Consider the following 18,766-nt stretch of genomic DNA (forward strand, 5'->3'; position numbering starts at 1 on the left):
CGCCCTGACCATTTTAGTGGATATAAAGTAGTGGTATCTCACTGTGATTTTGATTTGCATTTCCTTTATGATTAATGATGCTGAGCATTTTTCTTGTGCTTATTGGCCATTTGAATATCTATTTGGAAAAATGTTTATTGAAATTTTTTGCCCATTTTTAAGTTGGATTGTCTTTTTATTGTTGAGTTGTAAGTATTCTTTATATACTGTATTCTGTATACTATACCCTTATCAAACATATAATTTGCAAATATTTTCTCCTATTCTGGTGGGTTGTCTTTTTACTTTCTTGATAATGTCCTTTGCAAAAAATTTAAAAAATTTGATGAAGTTCCCTTTAACTTTAACTGGTCAGCTCTAAAGCTATGGAAGGCCAAGCCAGCAGTGAGACCGGGCTTTTTTCTGGGACAGTTAGGAGTATGTTTTGAGGGACCTGAGGAAGAAATTGAGTACCAACCTTAGCTGCAGCTCAAGTATCGTTACCAAGCGTGTCGTTTTGAGATGTGATGGGACGCAGAGCTCTCCAGGCCAGGGGTTTTAGAATTGTGTTATTCTGACGTGAGTAACCTTAAAGGCTATAGAGTTCACAGGGATTTGTTACTAAAGGCCCTGCTTTCTTGCTTTGCTTCCAGTGCATATATATAATAAGTAAATTTGTATCAAATAAATGAATTAATAAATGCCTAAAACTATCAGAATTTATGGACCTAGGTAAGTATCAGCATTTTCATTTGAATGGGCTAAGCTCCTCCCTCAAATTTTCTTCCCAGTGCTCTCTTTTATAACAGATATTTAGTTGTGCCCTCTTCAAAAATCTTGAATTCAAATTTATCAATGCTATAACCTCCTACACCAGTAATTAAAAATTGATGTAATGACCTAACTAGAATATAAAGAACAGATTAAAAAGCAACTTATAATAAAATACTATTTCAAAATGTGCCTGCCCTGACACAGCAGCCTTAAAAGGCAAAAAATAAAAAAATAAAAAATAGTTAGATGCATAAGCCAGCACAATCAATTCAGGTATATGATTGGCAACTCAATTTCCATAACTTTGGTGATTCTGCTGGTCTGACTTAGAGAACCACTGCTGTAGGCATTGCACTTTTCCCCAAGGTAGTTGTCAACTGATAAACTTCCAAACAAACTAAAGTACAATTTCCTTCAAATTACAGAGTAATTGTATTCCTGGAAAATTATGCCAAAACCATGCAAAAATTACCTTGTTTTTATATATATATACTAGGGGCCTAGTGCACAGATTCATGCACCTTGAAAGGAACTGTGGGCCACGAGGCTGCAGTGGGAACAGGGGCAGGTCTTGGCCCATCCTCTGTGCCCCCCACCCAGGCCCTCCTGCCATGGCCTTTGGTCCCCTCTCTGCTGGCAGCACTGCTCTTGCCACCACCCCTGCCTGATCACCCCTCAGGAGCAGGGGGAGGTGGAGAAGCCCTGAGGGGTGATTGGGGCTGGCAGCTGCTGCTCGCACCCGCTGATGGCGTGGAGCGATTGGGGCTTGCACTGGGCGCTGGCAGCGGGTGCGAGCAGCGGCTCCAGCACCAGCAAGGGGTGCGAGTGGGGCCGGCACTGGCAGCAGGTGTGAGCACCGGGCGGGATAGTGGCGTGCAGGAGCAAAGAATTTTCAGTAACCACCAGAGGCTTGCCCCAATGACAGCGACCGGTGCCCTGCCTTGGTCTGGTGCCCCCGCTCACCTGCTCCACCATCCCACTGTGGCTGATGTCCGCCATGTTCTGCGCTCTGCTGCCGATGCCTGCCATGTTCCATGTGCGCCCCCTGGTGGTCTGCGCATGTCATAGCGACCGGTTGTTCGGTTCTGCCATTCGGTCTATTTGCATATTAGGGTTTTATATATATACTAGTGGCCCGATGCACGAATTCGTGCACGGGGTGGGGTCTGGCCGGCTCGGCCCCAATCGGGGTGGATCGGGGCCAGGCCTGTCAAGAGGAGGAAATGGCTGGGGGTAAGGGCTGAGGGTGATTGGCTGGCGAGCTCTGCCCCAGATTTGGGGGGGGGGCTGATTGGGGGCTGGGCTGGCCATGGGGAGAGGCTGTGGGCAGTGGGCCGACCGGCCTCCACCCTAAATGGGATGGGGAGTGGCCGATTGGGGGTCAGCTGCCTGGGGGAGGGGCCATGGGTTGTTGGCCGGCTGGCCCTGTCCCTGATCGAAGTGGGGGGGCCGATTGGAGGTGGAGCTGACTGGGGGGAAGGGGCCACTGGCCGATCTGGGTGGTGGGGGCCCATCGGGGGCGGGCTGGCTTGGGGGAGTGGCCACAGGTGGTTGGCCGGCTGGCCTTGCTCCTGATCAGGGTTGGGGGGGGGGCAATCTGGGATGGGGCTGGCGGTGGGGAGGGGCTGCAGGCTGATCGGGGTGGTGGGGACCCATCAGGGGCAGGGCTGGCTGGGGGGAAGGGCCATGGGGTGGGGGTTGGCCGGCCACCCCACCCTCAGTCGGGGTGGGAGAGGGCGATCACAGGTGGGGCTGGCTGGGGGAAGGGGCCGTGGGAGGTTGGCCAGCTGGCCCCATCCCCCGATTGGGCCGGTTCACTGGCTGCAGTGGGCGTCATAGCAACCAGTCGTTCAGTCATTCCGGCATTAAGCTCGCTGGCTTTTTATATATATATAATGGAGTTGAAGTTTCTAGGCTCAGATAATTCATGGCAGATTTTGTACTAAATGAATGCCCAGCAGAAATTTCTGTCCTGAGTAGCGCAGGACAATTTCTTACTGTGTGGAACTGTCCTGCATTTTACACCCCTGGCTCCCACTCAGAAATTGACAGTGGTGGCTCCTGATCATTGTGACAATCAAAAGAAGCCCCCAAACTTTTCCAAATGCCCTCTACAGGCAGTATGGCCTTTATGAAAACCACTGATCTATAGGATTTGTAGCTGACAGACTTCTAATTTGTGATTTCAGGGTCAAGCTCAAGGCTTTGTGCCTTTGAGTACACAAAAGGGCACCACTTGAAAGTGAATCTTTGAGGAGTTTTTTGATACTGTGTCACAGCACAGTGAGCGATTAAAAGATGAAAAATGTAAAAAAAAATGAGACTTATTTTAACAATTAATTTTTACATGCAAATGTATATATTTATTTATACTTACATGAAGTCCATGTTTAGTCTATGGACATTTCTTTCAAAAGCTAGGTGTCATCTCTCAGAAATGTTTCCCTCTTTGAAAATATTTTTATAGGAAAATAAGACATCATTTGGATTGCCAACATTTATATTTATGGGACCAAAACCCTCCATAATGAAATCTGGGTAATCTACCTTTTCCTTCTTAGCAGGTATCTGGTTGAGTTCCACTGATCCTCCTCTGCTTCGTCCCTCAGTGCTCATTTCAGATACTAGGGAAGTGAAATGATCAGCCAGTCTCAGTGGTCACTTAATGGAATTATGCTGTGTCCTTCTAACCAGATTTGACTTGTCTCACAGTAAAATCTTTAATATTAGGTTGGATTGTTTTTCCTTTAAACTAAAACAACAACAACCACAAAAGCCTTTACCTATGTTGTACCATAATTTTTTATCTAATTAGGTCAATGCATTTATTTACTCAAACTCAGCACACAGCTGGTATATAATAAGCCTTCACTAAATATTTGAGTGAATGAATGAATCTATAGCTTTTATAGATATTAACTTTTCTAGCACTGGAGTATGAAGTAAATTGATGTTGATATTTTGAGTTTCTTATCTCACAGGTAGATATCACATTTGTTTGCTTTAAATATTGAGAAGTCACTGATTAATATACTTTTAACCATTTCAGGGTGGATTCATGCTGTGCTCACTTCTCAGGATTGTATGGCTTTTGGGGGGAACTTTCTGCACAACCTTAACATTGGCATGCAGCTCAGGTTTGTGTCATCAGTATTTAAAGGATCTTTTGTCCTTTCTTTTAAACAGGATGTTTCAAAAACTAAATTCAACAACATATTTTACCATAGTTGAGATCTCATGGAGATAGGCCCTGAGAAATTATTAAGAACAGGAACTTTTTATAAATATATATTTTTATTGATTTCGGAGAGGAATGGAGAGGGAGAGAGAGATAAAAACGATCAATGATGAGAGAGAATCATTGATCGAGCCCGCAATCCGGGCATGTGCCTTTAATCCAGTGGTTCTCAACTTTCCTAATGCCGCGACCTTTTAATACAATTCCTCATGTTGTGGTGACCCCCAATTTCATTGTTACAAATTGAACATAATTAAAGCATAGTGATTAATCACAAAAACAATATGTAATTATATATGTGTTTTCCGATGGTCTTAGGCGACCCCTGTGAAAGGGTTGTTCGACCCCCACAGGGGTCGCAACCCACAGGTTGAGAACCGCTGCTTTAATCGGAATCGAACCTGGGACCCTTCAGTCAGCAATCCGACACCCTGTCTGCTGAGCCAAATCGGCTAGGGCAAGAATAGGAACTTTTAACAAAAGTATTGTCTTAAAAAATTTTGTCAGGAGGATAGCTTGATGCATTTTAAATCTAAAATTAAAAAAATATTTATTCAATTTGAGACTAAATATCTCCCCAACTTTCAAAATTGTATAAAAATGTACGGGTTCTCCTTGGCTGTTTTTACAATGAGGGAGATGAACTAAATCCAGTCAATCTCAGGTGTAACTATGGTGCTGGGAAAAGCAACCCTAGGTTCAGATGGCTGTCAGAACACCTGTAATGTTACATGGGGAAAGGATTAACAGCTCTTTCCCTTTCTGTGTGAAAAGTTGACCTTTAGCTAACTCTGTGCCCCTGGTAGCCTGATGAGAGGAGAATGTTACTAGGCAGCACTGCTTACAGTGAAATGACTCCTGATTGATAAACCACATCAGGACTGGGAGAACCTAGTAGGAACCATGTGTTTGGGCTTTCCTAAGTATGGTGATCTTGTAGCTTGACTTGCCCGTGGGGACCCTGGATGTTATGTGTCTGTGGAGTTATTACATGAAGTACTGGCCCTTACCAGGCATGAAGCTTTAAGTCAGGACAGCTCCCACACTGCCAGCTGTGAATCTTGTTTCTGTATACCTGAGCTGTCCCCAGAGGAAAGGTCGCTCCTGGCTGTATGGATGGCTGCAAGGACTCCCACAGAAGATGAACACTGTGGCAAGCTGTGGTTCCTATCTCCTCCCCTTGACCAGCACCAAGTGTGGTCTTGAGCTTGAGTGCTTGGTAGAAACTAAAGAAAACCTGAGTGGGTTGTTCAATACATGGAGTTGACTTATAAACATATTGTCTTATTTATTATAGTGGAACCCTTGTGAAATTCCTTCTGTTAAGATTAGGATAAGAATCCCAAGGTCTGATCTTTTTGAAGACCAATGTAATTCTTCAGTATACTGTCAAATTTGTTAAGGTCTGACCTGGATAAGGCCATAATTCAGGCTTATCCAAATGTTGTATTATGTAATATACAGTACTTGTTGTATTATGTAATGTCAGAACCTGCTTATTTTATTTTCCTTAAGTTGGTTGCCTTCATTTAACTTTGAAATGCTAATATAAATATTAAATTTCTTAAATTGTGTTTATTCAGGTGTTATGAGATGGAAAAAAGGCTAAAAACACCAGATCTCTTCAAATTCCCTTTCTTTGAAGCCATATGTTGGTTTGTAGCCAAAAACTTGCTGGAAACCCTGAAAGGTAATTAATAATCTGTCCATCTTGCGGTGTGATATAATACATGCTGTTTGTAAATTCACTAAAAGCCAGTGACAGCGACCCTTTTTTAGTATAGTGTTGCTGTTGCTATGTTATTTTTTTAAATGCATGATTTCCCTTGACCAAGAACCTTTTTAACAAAGTAGAGTCTCTAGTCCAGCGGTCGCCAACCTTTCGGACCTCACGGACCACTAGTGGTCCACAGAACACCATTTGGCAACCGCTGCAATCTTAAAAAGCAGATGTATGAAGAGCTGCATCAGAACAGGTAATGTTGAAAATATTCATTTCACCTGGGACTCTAGTGGCCTGTACACACTGTCAGGCATGTAAAAGTGTCTCGCCTGCAAGAATGCAGTTTAAGCCAAGACTATTATGTAATACTAGAGGCCCAGTGCATGGATTTATGCACTGGTGGGGCCCTTGACCTGGCCTGCACCCTCTCACAATCCGGGACCCCTCGGGGGATGTCAGACTGCTGGTTTTGGCCCAATCCCTGAAGGCCAGGCTGAGGGACCCCACCAGTGCATGAATACGTGCACCGGACCTCTAGTATGCATATTAGATCTTTGGTTAATCTCTTCCTGCCATCCCCCTTCCCTCCTTTCCTCTGAGATTCCTCAGTCTGTTCCATGTTTCCATGCCTGTGTGTTGAGTGTCTTTCCCTGGTGGTCATTGTGCATCATAGCTATCGGTTGAACGGTTGCCTAGGCATATATATATATATATATATATATATATATATATATATATACACACACACACACACACACACACACACACACACTCTACATATATATATATATATATATAGATGTGTTCCCAAATATTTGCTTTTAAAACTCCAGGGCATAATTTTCATGTCTTGAGAGAATGAGGTAATGCCTGTGCCATTACCATTTTATGCCCACTATGCTGGCCAGTATAAGGCACCTGTTAATACAAACCAACTGGATGTCAGGCTGAGTCTAGTGGAAGAAAAATGTTTGGGGTTTTGTTGGGGGAAAGGAGAGGTTGTTAGTTATCCCTTTAAACTTGAAAGCTATCTTTTTTATGTGGAATTTCAGATTTGGTGTTTTATCTTTTGGTTTAAAAATCTTTAAGCAGTCAAATTGGAAATTGCATATCACATTTCCTTTTATTCTTTTTTTTGTGTTTTTTTGCTTTTCATTCAGTTGTGCCCTTGAGAATGCAGTTCATCTGTTTTTGTGTTGTCTAACTTGTCCAGTCCATTTGCAAATAGTGCTACTATTATAATTAACTTCCAGAAGAAACAGATATAAGCAGATTAAACAGTAAAGTCTATTCTACACATATTTCTTTTTCCATGTAAAAGTTACATGAGAATAAAAGGTGAAATGAAAAGAAACAACCAGAACTTGCTTCCCAGGATAGCATGCACAGAATTAAATGATAAAATAAAAAAAATTATTGATTGCAGAGAGGAAGGGTGAGGGAGATAGAAACATTAATGATAAGAGAGAATCATTGACTGGCTGCCTCCTGCACTCCCCACACTGGGGATCGAGCCTGCAACCTGGGTATGTGCCCTGACTGAGAATCAAACCATGACCTCATGGTTCATAGGTCGATGCTCAACCACTGAGCACACCAGCTGGACAAATGATAAACCTTATTTATGGTTTCTTTGCTCAATGAAAGGTCTCACTGTCTTTAGGAGGAAAGAATAATAACCCCATCCCACACCTGCAGCACAGCATACAGGGAGATGTCAGTGGTGCAAATGTCTGTGATGGAGGTAGGAGCCCACGGATGAGGAAGAACAGGTGCTCTCTGCACCAGATCAGTCTCTGCTCCACAAACAACTCCTTATCCTGAGTCTCCGCCTTGTCCAGTGTTTTCAGGTGTTTTTGGTGGCTGCAGGAATGTCACAGTGGACCGTACAGTTGTCATCTATAGTTTCTAGTAAAATTCTAGACATTAAAGTTCATAGTCTCCTATCCAAGTAGAACCCTAGATATATATACATAAACACTTACAGATGTTCTTGTTTTCTGGAAATAAAACCCAATAACTGAACCCTCCAGATTAGAGATTGGCAATTCAAAACTCAGGAAATTTCAGAGTACTTTTATCATTGTTTCTTTTCTCAACAGCACACACATGCACATGCACACACACACGCCCTTAGGTGATGCTTTCCCCCTAATGTCTAAGAGGGGTTTACCAATCAAATTAAGAATTTATCTGAAAGACAAAATCTTGCTGTTCTTGGAGTCATAAGCAGAAGATTGTTTAGTCTGAGAATGGGTTAGCCTTTATTTTAGTCCATTGAGAGTTAAGAACTATTGAGATCTGATTAGAAAACATAATCCTGTACATTAAAGTAAAAAAAAAAAAAGATTACTATAAAAGGATATTTGCAGGTCAGGTTTAAAGTGTTTTCATTTTATCTGCCAGGTCAGTACAGGATACCTGGCATTACTAGTGTATCTTCAATCCCACTGAGGATAGAGCCAAAGGACCATTATATCAGTGCCACATCTACGCACTCGTCCTGGAATCAGGAATGGTGGTCTTGTTACCCCATCTTATATTGTCCTTTCATCGCTGACCTTGTAAATTTCCATTGCAGCCTGTTATTTCCAGCTCTTAGACTGTTATAGGCTTATATGATAGGTTAAATGTGGGAGGATTGGGAAACTCTTAACTAAATTTAGTGTCAGTAATAATAAAACAGTGACCAGTTTGAGGTTTATGTAAGTAAATTAGCCACAGGGCAGAAATAGAAATCTTTCACTTTTGCTTCAACTTGCCTGAGTTGTAGACCACATCTAATGTATTTTGTATGAATTTTAGATAATCAATTTGGTTTAAAAACCCAGAAGAGTCTGGGTTTGTGGGTGTGGGTGTGTATTTGCAATAGTGAATTATGTCATGCCCATAGTGAGGTGTATGGATCACACATTGCCTACACATACACTCTCGTACAGTTTAAAGAGTTATAAGCCTGTCACTCAGGGTGGGCAGAAACAGCCTTGCCAGCACCCTAGTCATGCTCCTTATTTTTCTCATTGCACCCTCTCCTTCCCTTTAAGAGAGAACCTATTATCCTGACCTTTGTGATAATTCTTTTTTTCTGCTTTATCACCTATGTCATAAACTAAAATAGTTTAATTTCTAGACATCTATGAATAGCTTAATACTGACATTTTTTGTGACCTGTTTTTTACTCAGTGTTATGTTTGTGAGCTTTCTTTTAACTTGAGCATTTAGTACAATGACACTTAATGTAATTCTGTTTTTGTTTTTGTTTTTTTGCTTTTTCAATCAGTTGTTTATTAACCTTTTCCCTTTCTGTTAATTTGGAAGTTATGCAGTTTGATATTTGGTGGTTACTCAAAATGTAAAGTTGATTCATTTATCTTTGAAACACTTAACTCCTTTCCCTGCCTCTTCCATCCCACAGAACTGAAAGAAGATGGTTTCCAGCCTCAGACTTACCTAGTACAGGGCGTGAAAGCACTGCATACTGCTTTAAAATTGTGGATGAAAAAAGAAGTAAGTCGTTTTCTTTGGTGAAATAATTGTTATTTTTTATATGGTAAGTTCAGGAGAATGGAGTCCTCAAGCTGTGTGGCAGGAGTAGCCACAGTAGAAGGACTAGAAACCATGCTTTATATACAGTACAACCTTCATTTTACGTACAGCAATACAAATGGTTTATGTTTCTGTGAGAATTAAGTACCTCAGTATTTCTTAAAGCTGGAAAGGAAAGTAATTCAAGTATACTTAGGGTACTGACTAAGAAATGAACATGTAAATGTAGACTAATAATAAGTAACTGAGCTCTCATAGTGTGCCAACCACTGTGCTTAGTTCTCATATCCATAAACTAATTTAATCTTCAAAGCAACTATATGAAGTCTGGGTGCTGTTATAATCCCCATTTACATGTGGGGAAGCTGAGGTTCAAGGAATTTAAGTAACTTGCCCAAGAGACCCGGCAGAGCTAGGATTTAAATCTAGGTCCCTGCAATTGCAAAGCTGATGCTCTTATCCCTCTGCTAGACTTAGGAAAAAATGAAAGAAAGGGAGGCAGAGTTCAAGCCGGAGCTTTCCATTTTCACTAAAATGTGTTCTAGTTGTTGGCATTTGAATTCCTTCTCTAAGAGGTGGTCCCAGATCTCCTTTTGGAGTTGGTATGTCCTTCCCTTACGCTTCCATTGTACGTTTCTTGTGCCAGTGGACTAGGATTATTTCAGTGCCTGTGTTGCCCCTTATAAATCCTTATGTATTATGAATTAATTGTTAGTTTTAATTAGTTACTTTACTAATTATAGTAGTCTTTTGAGGTCTAGAGTACAAGGTTACTACTCAATATAAAGCAAAATTTACTGAGACCAGTCTATCTTTATCTCAATCTAAGAGGATTTTATAAGTTAATAAAGATCTCCTTAGAAGATCTTTTAATAAAGATACCTTAGGAGGTATCACACCAATCACATGAACTCTGAGTCCTGGCTTATTAGTATTTAGCTGTGTCTATAAAATCTGGAGAACCCCAAAATTGGCTTAATAAGTTTTTTACATATTAAAGTATAAGTAACTTTGGTTGTTTTGTCTTTGTTAATCCAAATACAGCTTGTATCCGAACATGCCTTTGAAATTCCAGACAACGTTAGACCTGGACATCTTATTAAAGAACTTTCTAAAGTAATTCGAGCAATAGAGGTAAGAGTACAAACTGTCATCTAAACTCTTGGTTATTATCTGCTTTGAGAAACCAATAGATCTACCACTACACTACAAGCCTCTGAATGTTCTTATGCACTTAAAAAAAAAAAAAAAAAAAAGACAATGAGCTAAGTCTTAGAAACAGTTTCTAGTTCCCAGGTTTCTAAAGTCCTAGAGAGAAATTTAGAGAGTTGTATCATGATGAGGTAATAAGGAAGTTATTTCAGGTTACTCCAAAAATAAAAATACAGAATTAAACTTTCTAATCCAGTTCATTTTAGCTGTGCAGAGATGAATACATGTTTAGTGACTAGGAAAAGAGGAAATATAAGGTGAGTGAGTAGAACTAGGTGAAGCTGGGTTGGAAAGAGGAAGATATTAGTGGGGTGGGGCAAGGAGAGCTGCTCGATTGGAAATATTAGAACAAGTTGGTTAAGCAAATGCCCTTTGATAAAAGCCCACAGAATCTGAGATTAGGTGTTTTAATTAATCACTTAGGAGCTATTTTAGGTATTAAAGAAAGGAGGTTTTAATTAAACTAATTTAAGAAGGTGGTTCTATTAATGTTTAGCTTGAACTGAAAGGAAATTAAGTGGAGGAATGGAGGCTAACTCAATTTAACAGCTCAGATTAGGTCTGTGTTTGGGGAATGGAAAGGGGTACAGCTAAGAAATATTAAAAGGATTTGCTATCCTTGACTAGAATAGTTCATGTAATTCTCAATATATTCAGATACAGTAGAAAAAAATTTTAAATGTATTTTTATTGATTTCAGAGAGAAGGGGAGAGGGAGAGAGAAATAGAAACATCAGTGATGAGAGAGAATCATTGATCCGCTCCCTCCTGCACGCCCCTACTGGGGATCGAGGCCACAACCCAGGCATGTGCCCTGGACCGGAATCAAATCCAGGACCCTTCAGTCTGCAGGCTGATGCTCTGTCCACTGAGTTGCACCAGTTAGGGCGAAAATTTTTTTGTTTAATTTTAAAGATGATAGTAATTGCATACAGATTTTTAATCAAAAGTCACATATATATGCAAATATATATCTGTATAAATCTCAACAACCCAAAGTAAGGACGGTGTTGGTCTATATGAAAAACTATAAATCTTTACTTTGGGAAGTAAAAATACTTGAATGAAATTTCAGAGATACGAAATTTCTGAAATATGTCAACTTCAATTAATATTATAAATTTTAAATGGTGAAATATACCTGAAAGAATAATTGGACAAAAATAGCAAACATAGTGTTTTGTTTTTTTTAATTGAAGTGTAGGGAGTACAGAAGACAGCAAGATGGCCAGTAGAAAATGTGCAAAGGAAATATATAGGTATTTCACTAAAGAAGAAAAAAGAATGGCTATTCCAATAAAAGTATGAAAAATAATCTCAATATATGAAAAAGTATTTAATCACATTTTGCCAAATAACTTACGATTTCATATGATCATTTATCAAGGTGGCAAAAATAAAATCCCATTGTCTATCATTGATAGGAGTACAGATTAGTTTATGCTTTCTAAATGGCATGTCCCTTCATCTAGCAGTTTCACTTTAATCTAATAAATAAGAGGATTCCAGTTGAACTTGGAAGATTAAACATATGTGCTTACCATTATTACTGCTTGGGACCAAAATGATAGAAAAAGAATAAAAAAAGACATCTCTAAGAACAGAGAGAATAATAGAGATGAAGATTCCAACGAAATTTTGGAAGCTGGAAAGAAATGTACAAGTGGTGACTTATTTAACAGACCAGAGACCTGAAACCTTTGTGGGAAATGGGGGAAGACCAGGAACAGGTCTTATTTATACAGAATCTTAAAAAAATCTTCCCAAGTTTTTTGAAGGACCTTCAATATGAGAGTGGAGGTAGGATTGAACAGGATTGATTAAAGGTCTATTTAAGAAATGAATTGCTCTCCAAATCCCTGCCTTAACACACATAGAAAACTAAAGGTGTAATTGTTTGAGAAGTTGAATTTGAGATTGTGGATTTTGCATTGATTTTAGAAAGAGTGTAAGGGACGGGGAGAGAGAGAAAGAAACGTCAGTGTGAGAGAAATGCATCAGTTGGTTGCCTCGTACAAGGACCAGGGCTGAGGATTGAACCTGCAACCGAGGTATGCACCCTTGACCAGAATTGAACCTGGGACCCTTCAGTCCGTGGGCCGACGCTCTATCCACTGAGCCAAATTGGCTAAGGCAGCGGTTCTCAACCTGTGGGTCATGACCCCTTTGGCGGTTGAACAACCCTTTCACAGGGGTTGCCTAAGACCATCCTGCATATCAGATATTTACATTACGATTCATAACAGCAACATTACAGTTATGAAGTAGCAACGAAAATAATTTTATGGTTGGGTCACAACATGAGGAACTGTATTTAAAGGGCCAGAAGGTTGAGAACCACTGGGCTAAGGCAAGCTTGTGGACTTTGGAACACTGAGCCCAGCGAGGGAGATAGGTATCTTACTGAAAACGAGGATTAAGTGATAGTCTGCATAGTGAATGCTTCTTCTTCCATTTGGCTTCTAAAAGACTGGCAGTCTGCCGAAACCGGTTTGGCTCAGTGGATAGAGCGTCGGCCTGCGGACTGAGGGGTCTCAGGTTCGATTCCGGTCAAGGGCATGTACCTGGGTTGTGGGCACATCCCCAGTGGGAGATGTGCAGGAGGCAGCTGATCGATGTTTCTCTCCCATCGATGTTTCTAACTCTCTTATCTCTCTCCCTTCCTCTCTGTAAAAAATCAATAAAATATATTTAAAAAAAAAAAAAAAGACTGGCAGTCTGGCCTGGACCTCTCAGGACAAGAAGTATATCCACTGATACTGAACATTGGTGAAACCCACCAGTTGAGAAAGCCCCACTCACAGAGTTCCCTATTAGCTTTTTTTTTTTTTTTAATTAAATCTTTATTGTTCAGATTATTACATTTGTTCCTCTTTTTTTTCCCCCCATAACTCCCCTCCTCCCAGTTCCCGCCCCACCCTCCGACCTCACTCCCCACCCACTGTCCTCATCCATAGGTGCACAATTTTTGTCCAGTCTCTTCCCGAATTTCCCACACCCCTTTCCCCCCCAGGAATAGTCAGTCCATTCCCTTTCTATGTCCCTGATTCTATTATAATCAACAGTTCATTCTGTTCATCAGATTATTTATTCACTTGATTCTTAGATTCACTTGTTGATAGATGCATATTTGTTGTTCATAATTTGTATCTTTACCTTTTTCTTCCTCTTCCTCTTCTTAAAGGATACCTTTCAGCATTTCATATAATCCTGGTTTGGTGGTGATGAACTCCTTTAGCTTTTCCTTATCTGTGAAGCTCTTTATCTGACCTTCAATTCTGAATGATAGCTTTGCTGGATAAAGTAATCTTGGTTGTAGGTTCTTGGTATTCATCACTTTGAATATTTCTTGCCACTCCCTTCTGGCCTGCAAAGTTTCTGTTGAGAAATCAGCTGACAGTCGTATGGGTATTCCCTTGTAGGTAACTGAGTTTCTTTCTCTTGCTGTTTTTAAGATTCTCTCTTTATCTTTTGCTGTTGGCATTTTAATTATGATGTGTCTTGGTGTGGTCCTCTTTGGATTCCTTTTGTTTGGGGTTCTCCGCGCTTCTTGGACCTGTAAGTCCATTTCTTTCACCAGGTGGGGGAAGTTTTCTGTCATTATTTCTTCAAATAGGTTTTCAATATCTTGCTCTCTCTCATCTTCTGGCACCCCTATAATTCTGATGTTGGTACGCTTGAAGCTGTCCCAGAGGCTCCTTACACTATCCTCGCATTTTTGGATTCTTTTTTCATTTTGCTTTTCCGGTTGGGTGTTTTTTGCTTCCTCGCATTTCAAATCATTGACTTGATTCTTGCGCTCCTCTGGTCTGCTGTCGGGAGTCTGTATAATATTCGTTATTTCAGTCCGTGTATGCTTAATTTCTAGTTGGTTCCCCAATATAAGATCGAGGGTCTCATTAGTTTTCTTGTAGATCTCATTAAGTTTATCGGCGGCTTCTAAACAGTTCTTGAGAGACCTTAAAAGTGTGGTTCTGAACTCTATATCTTCCATTGACAATTTTGTCCTGTTTCTTTGTCTCCGCATTTTGTTATGCTTCCTTGGTGCACCCCCTAGTGGTCTTTGTTCGCAGTCTTGTAGTTAAATCTTGATTGTTGTAGCTAATTCCAGGGAGGGTTTGACCTCCAGGCCAAGTGGCTATGAGAATCAGCTGTGTCAGCAGTGAGAGAACTTCTGTCCTCTAGGGAGGTGCTAATCTAGCCTTTGCCTGAGGCTATCCGGCAAATGCCTCTGTGCAGGGCTTGGGCGGGGCGGGTCGCACAGGATCAACCGGGTGGGCCGGAGAGAGCAGTTATGGCAGCTCTCAGTCCTGTCCCCAGGGGCTCTGCCTCTCTGAGTCCCAGCACCCGCTGCAAAGCTCAGAGAGAAAGCTGCACTCGCTCTGACCGAAGCCAGACAGTCCCGCTTCTCCCGTTTGAGTCTGGGTCCCTAAAGACTCGCCTGTATCTGGAGCTCAGATTCTGCAACTCCCTCCCGATTGAAAACGCCAACCGCGCCCTCCGCCGCCAGCCCGCTCCGCACCTCAGAATTTGACTTCAGCACTGCGCCTCCTCTGAGTGTCCCTATGCGTTTCTCTTTCCTCCTAGTTGTAGGACTTCCACTCAGCCAGCGTTCCTGTGGTTCGCGGTGCTGTCCCTTCCGTTTTTTGGTTTCACTCTTGAAGTAGTTGTTCAAAGCAGCAAACTCCGGCGTTAACCTATGCCGCCATCTTGGTTCTCTCCCCTATTAGCTTTTTATTACATACAGTGAAATGTACAATTGTAAGAAAACTTGAGTTTTGACAAATGTGTACACCTGTATAACCAATACTCCAGTATAACCAATGAGATATAAATCATTTATATCATCCCAGAAAGTCCATTCTTGCTTGCCCCCTTCTAGTCAATCTTTGACTACCACAGGCCACCACTGTTCTGACCTGTTATCATCATCATAGATTAGTTTTGCCTATACTTGAATTTCAGATAAACACATTCATATAGTTTGTACTATTTTGGTGTCTGGCTTCTTTCACTCACATTATGCTTTTGAGATTCATTCATGTTGTTGTGTTTGTCAGTTCTTTTTTATTGCTGAGTGGTATGGTATGCCATTGATTAATATGCCACAAATTTGTCTTCCATTCTTCTGTAGATGGCTATTTGGGTTATATGCAGACTTGGCCATTATGAATGAGACTGTTATGAACATTCTTATATCTCTTTTGGGTTAAATATATGTTTTATATTCTTGGATAAATACCTGAGAATAGAGTTGAGCCATAGGAAGTGAATTTAAAATTTGTGAGAATCTGCCAGTTTTCCAGAGTGGTTATACCATTTTACATTCTTACCAGTAATGTGCAGGCATGGTAGTTATTTTGTATTTTCACCAATATTTGTTGTTTTCAGCCTTTTAAATTTTTGCTATTCTAGAGAATATGGAATATTATTTCAGTGTGGTGTTAATTTCCATTTTCCTGAAGATTAAAGATGAATACCTTTTTGTGTGCACATCATTTTTGTATATATTCTTTTAGGAAGTTTAAATTTTTGTCCATTTAAAAATTATTGTTTTATTATTGATTTGTAGGAGTTCATTATATGTTCTGGACACAAATTCTTTGTCATTTGCCATGCAGTCATTCATATCTATATAAAATAACTAACATTTACCTACAGCTTGTATCTTTTCATGAGCAGAAACTTTTAATTTTGAAAGTTTAGTCTATCAGCTCTTTTTGTTTTTTAGTTAGTGTTATTTTGTGACCTCCCTAAGAAATATTTTTCCACCCCAAGGTCTTAAAAATACTTTCTATATTTTTTTTTTCCAAAAAGCTTTTGCATCTAGGTAAATGGCCAGTCTTGAATTTTTGTGTATTGCATAAGATAAAAAAAGACATTTCCCCCCATATCTTTATCTTGTTTTCTTAGCACCATTAGTTGAAATCATTAGCTTTTTAATGTTTCCTTTTAAAAATACATGGAGAACCCATAAGAGTTTCAAAGACAAAGACCAAAAATAAATCAGAAAAAGGAAAAGTATTCAAAGGAGACAATCACTAAATAAGTCTTCAGCTCAAATCCAAGTATAATTGATATCCTTAGGAGAGAAAAAGTAAAATTGGTTCTATGAAAAAAGGACAGGAGGGTGCAACAAAGGAGCATTCAAAGAAGAAAGAAAAGGAGTTCTTGGAAATTAGAAATTAATAGAAACAAAACTTAGTAGAATGGCTGGAAGATAAAGTTGGGAAAATCTCCCATAAAGTTAAAAAGAAACAGAAATAGGACAGAAAAATTAGAAGGTCATTTTATACAGTCGTCATCAAAATAATAGGAGCTCCAGAAAAAGATAACAGAGAAAACCAGAAGATTTTCAGAGGACTAATCAAATAAGTTTTAGAATTCAAGGACACATCTTCCCAAATTGATAGCCTTCCAAAATGCCAGTACAGTGAGTGAAAAAGACATCAGCCAAGGCACATTATGGTCAAATTTAGAGCATATGTAATAAAGTACATCTGAAAAAGCATTAGGGAAGATAATATGGGTCGTTTACAAAGAATTGGGAATCAGAATAACATAAAATTTCTCAACAATAACACTGCAAACTAGAAGACAGTGGAGCAAAGTCCTTAAAATCCTGGGGTTGGGGAATGCCAGCATACATGTCTGTATTCAGCCAAGCCATAAACCAAATATGATGGTAAAATAAAGATGTCAAAGAGGCAATTCTCAAACAATGTACTGCCCATGTGCTGTTCTAAGAAAGAAGGAGTAAACCAAAAAGGAAGGTTCCCTGGAATTCATTCTTCCAACAAATACTGAGTACCTATTGCAACTTTGTACCAGATAGGCTAGGCATAGAGCAGTGAACAAAGGTCCTGGCAATGGAGCTTAGAAGTAAGAGGCTACCCATAGATTTTGTTATATCAGGAATTGGCAAGGTGCTATTAAGAAAAATAAAGGAGGGAGGTCAGAGGTGGTGGTGGTGGTGGCAGTGTTATATGGTGGAGTGGGAGCAGGTCAGGAAGGGTCTGTGATGACATGTGCAGGTACAGAGAGCAGCCGGTCCAGGATGGATCAGGAGAATGAAATCCAAACTTAACTAGATGCCTCATACTTTATCTGGCAATCCCATCCAGGAGGATGTCTCCAAAGAAAAATATAAATTTGATTAATTACCTAATGTGTTTGAATGTTTGTATTCTTCCAGTGGAGAATTTTGGGATTAATTAGTGATAAGTACATACTAGAAAACAAGCTGATGGAAAGTGAGGCAGTTTGAACTCAGGGAAAAATCAAAGGATAACAAGGAAAATAATGTTATGTAACACTGGGTTGTAAATAATTTTTACTGAGTCCAATTTAAATATTGAATATTGAAGGCAGGGGAAGTATGTGTACATTTAGGAGAGGATGCCAGAATTAAGACTTGCTTCATCTTGCATAGTAGGAATTCAGTGATATAGCTACAGGTAAAAAACCAAGAAATAACAGTATAAACGTTACTTAGAAATTCAGAGGCAAATAACTGAAAGAAAAAAACCAAACAACAAAAACAGCTGCAGGAGTTGCAAGTGCTGGCTGTATACCCGAAAAAATTGAAAGCAGGGACTCAAGCTGATATATGTATATGCATGTTCATAACAACATTATTCACAGCAATCAAAGATTATGTCATGGGAGAATGGATAACCAAAATGTGGTATATGCATGCAGTGGAATATTAGCTTTATAAAAGAAGGGAATTCTGACACATGCTAAAACATGGATGAACCTTGAAAACATTATGTTAAGTGAAATAAGACAGTCATAAAGGGACAAATATTGTATGATTGCATTTATATGAGGTTCCTAAAGCAGTCAAATTCATAGAAACAGAGTAGAATGATGGTTGTTAGGGCTAGGAGTAAGGTGGAATGGGGCATTATTGTTTAAAGGGTACAGAGTTTAAGTTTGGGAAAACTTAAAAGTTCTGGAAATAGATGCTGGTTGGACAACAATGCAAAATGTACTTAATGCCACTGAACTCTGTACATAAAAATGGTTAGAATGGTAAATTATATCTCTGTTACCACATTTGTTATATGTATATATATAATTCCCATTCCCTCCAGAGAATGGGAATTGGCATGGGGAAGAGTAGATTGCAACTTTTCATGATATGCTTATAGAATTTTAATTTTTCAAAACTATGTAGATGTGTGACTTTGCTTTAAAAAGCAGTTATTTTTGTTATTTTATTTTATTTTTATTTATTTTTTTTTTATTGCTTAAAGTATTACAAAGGGTATTACATATGTCTCCTTTTT

The 18,766-nt window shown here is 39.7% G+C and overlaps 1 protein-coding gene across 4 annotated transcripts in view; it reads left to right on the top strand.

Moving 5' to 3' along the window:
- Window positions 1–18,766, top strand: part of KDM7A (lysine demethylase 7A) — a 95,668-nt gene that overhangs the window by 58,996 nt on the left and 17,906 nt on the right. For 3 of the 4 annotated variants that reach the window (XM_036328557.1, XM_036328558.1, XM_036328559.1), the window contains 4 exons: window positions 3,803–3,890; window positions 5,575–5,681; window positions 9,130–9,221; window positions 10,305–10,394. In XM_036328557.1, the coding sequence (XP_036184450.1) occupies window positions 3,803–3,890; window positions 5,575–5,681; window positions 9,130–9,221; window positions 10,305–10,394 (377 nt within the window). The remainder of the gene's footprint in view (window positions 1–3,802; window positions 3,891–5,574; window positions 5,682–9,129; window positions 9,222–10,304; window positions 10,395–18,766) is intronic. The other variant, XM_036328560.1, reaches the window with a different exon arrangement.

The sequence above is a fragment of the Myotis myotis genome, unplaced genomic scaffold (genome assembly GCF_014108235.1).
Source record: "Myotis myotis isolate mMyoMyo1 unplaced genomic scaffold, mMyoMyo1.p scaffold_m19_p_11, whole genome shotgun sequence".
NCBI lineage: Eukaryota > Metazoa > Chordata > Mammalia > Chiroptera > Vespertilionidae > Myotis > Myotis myotis.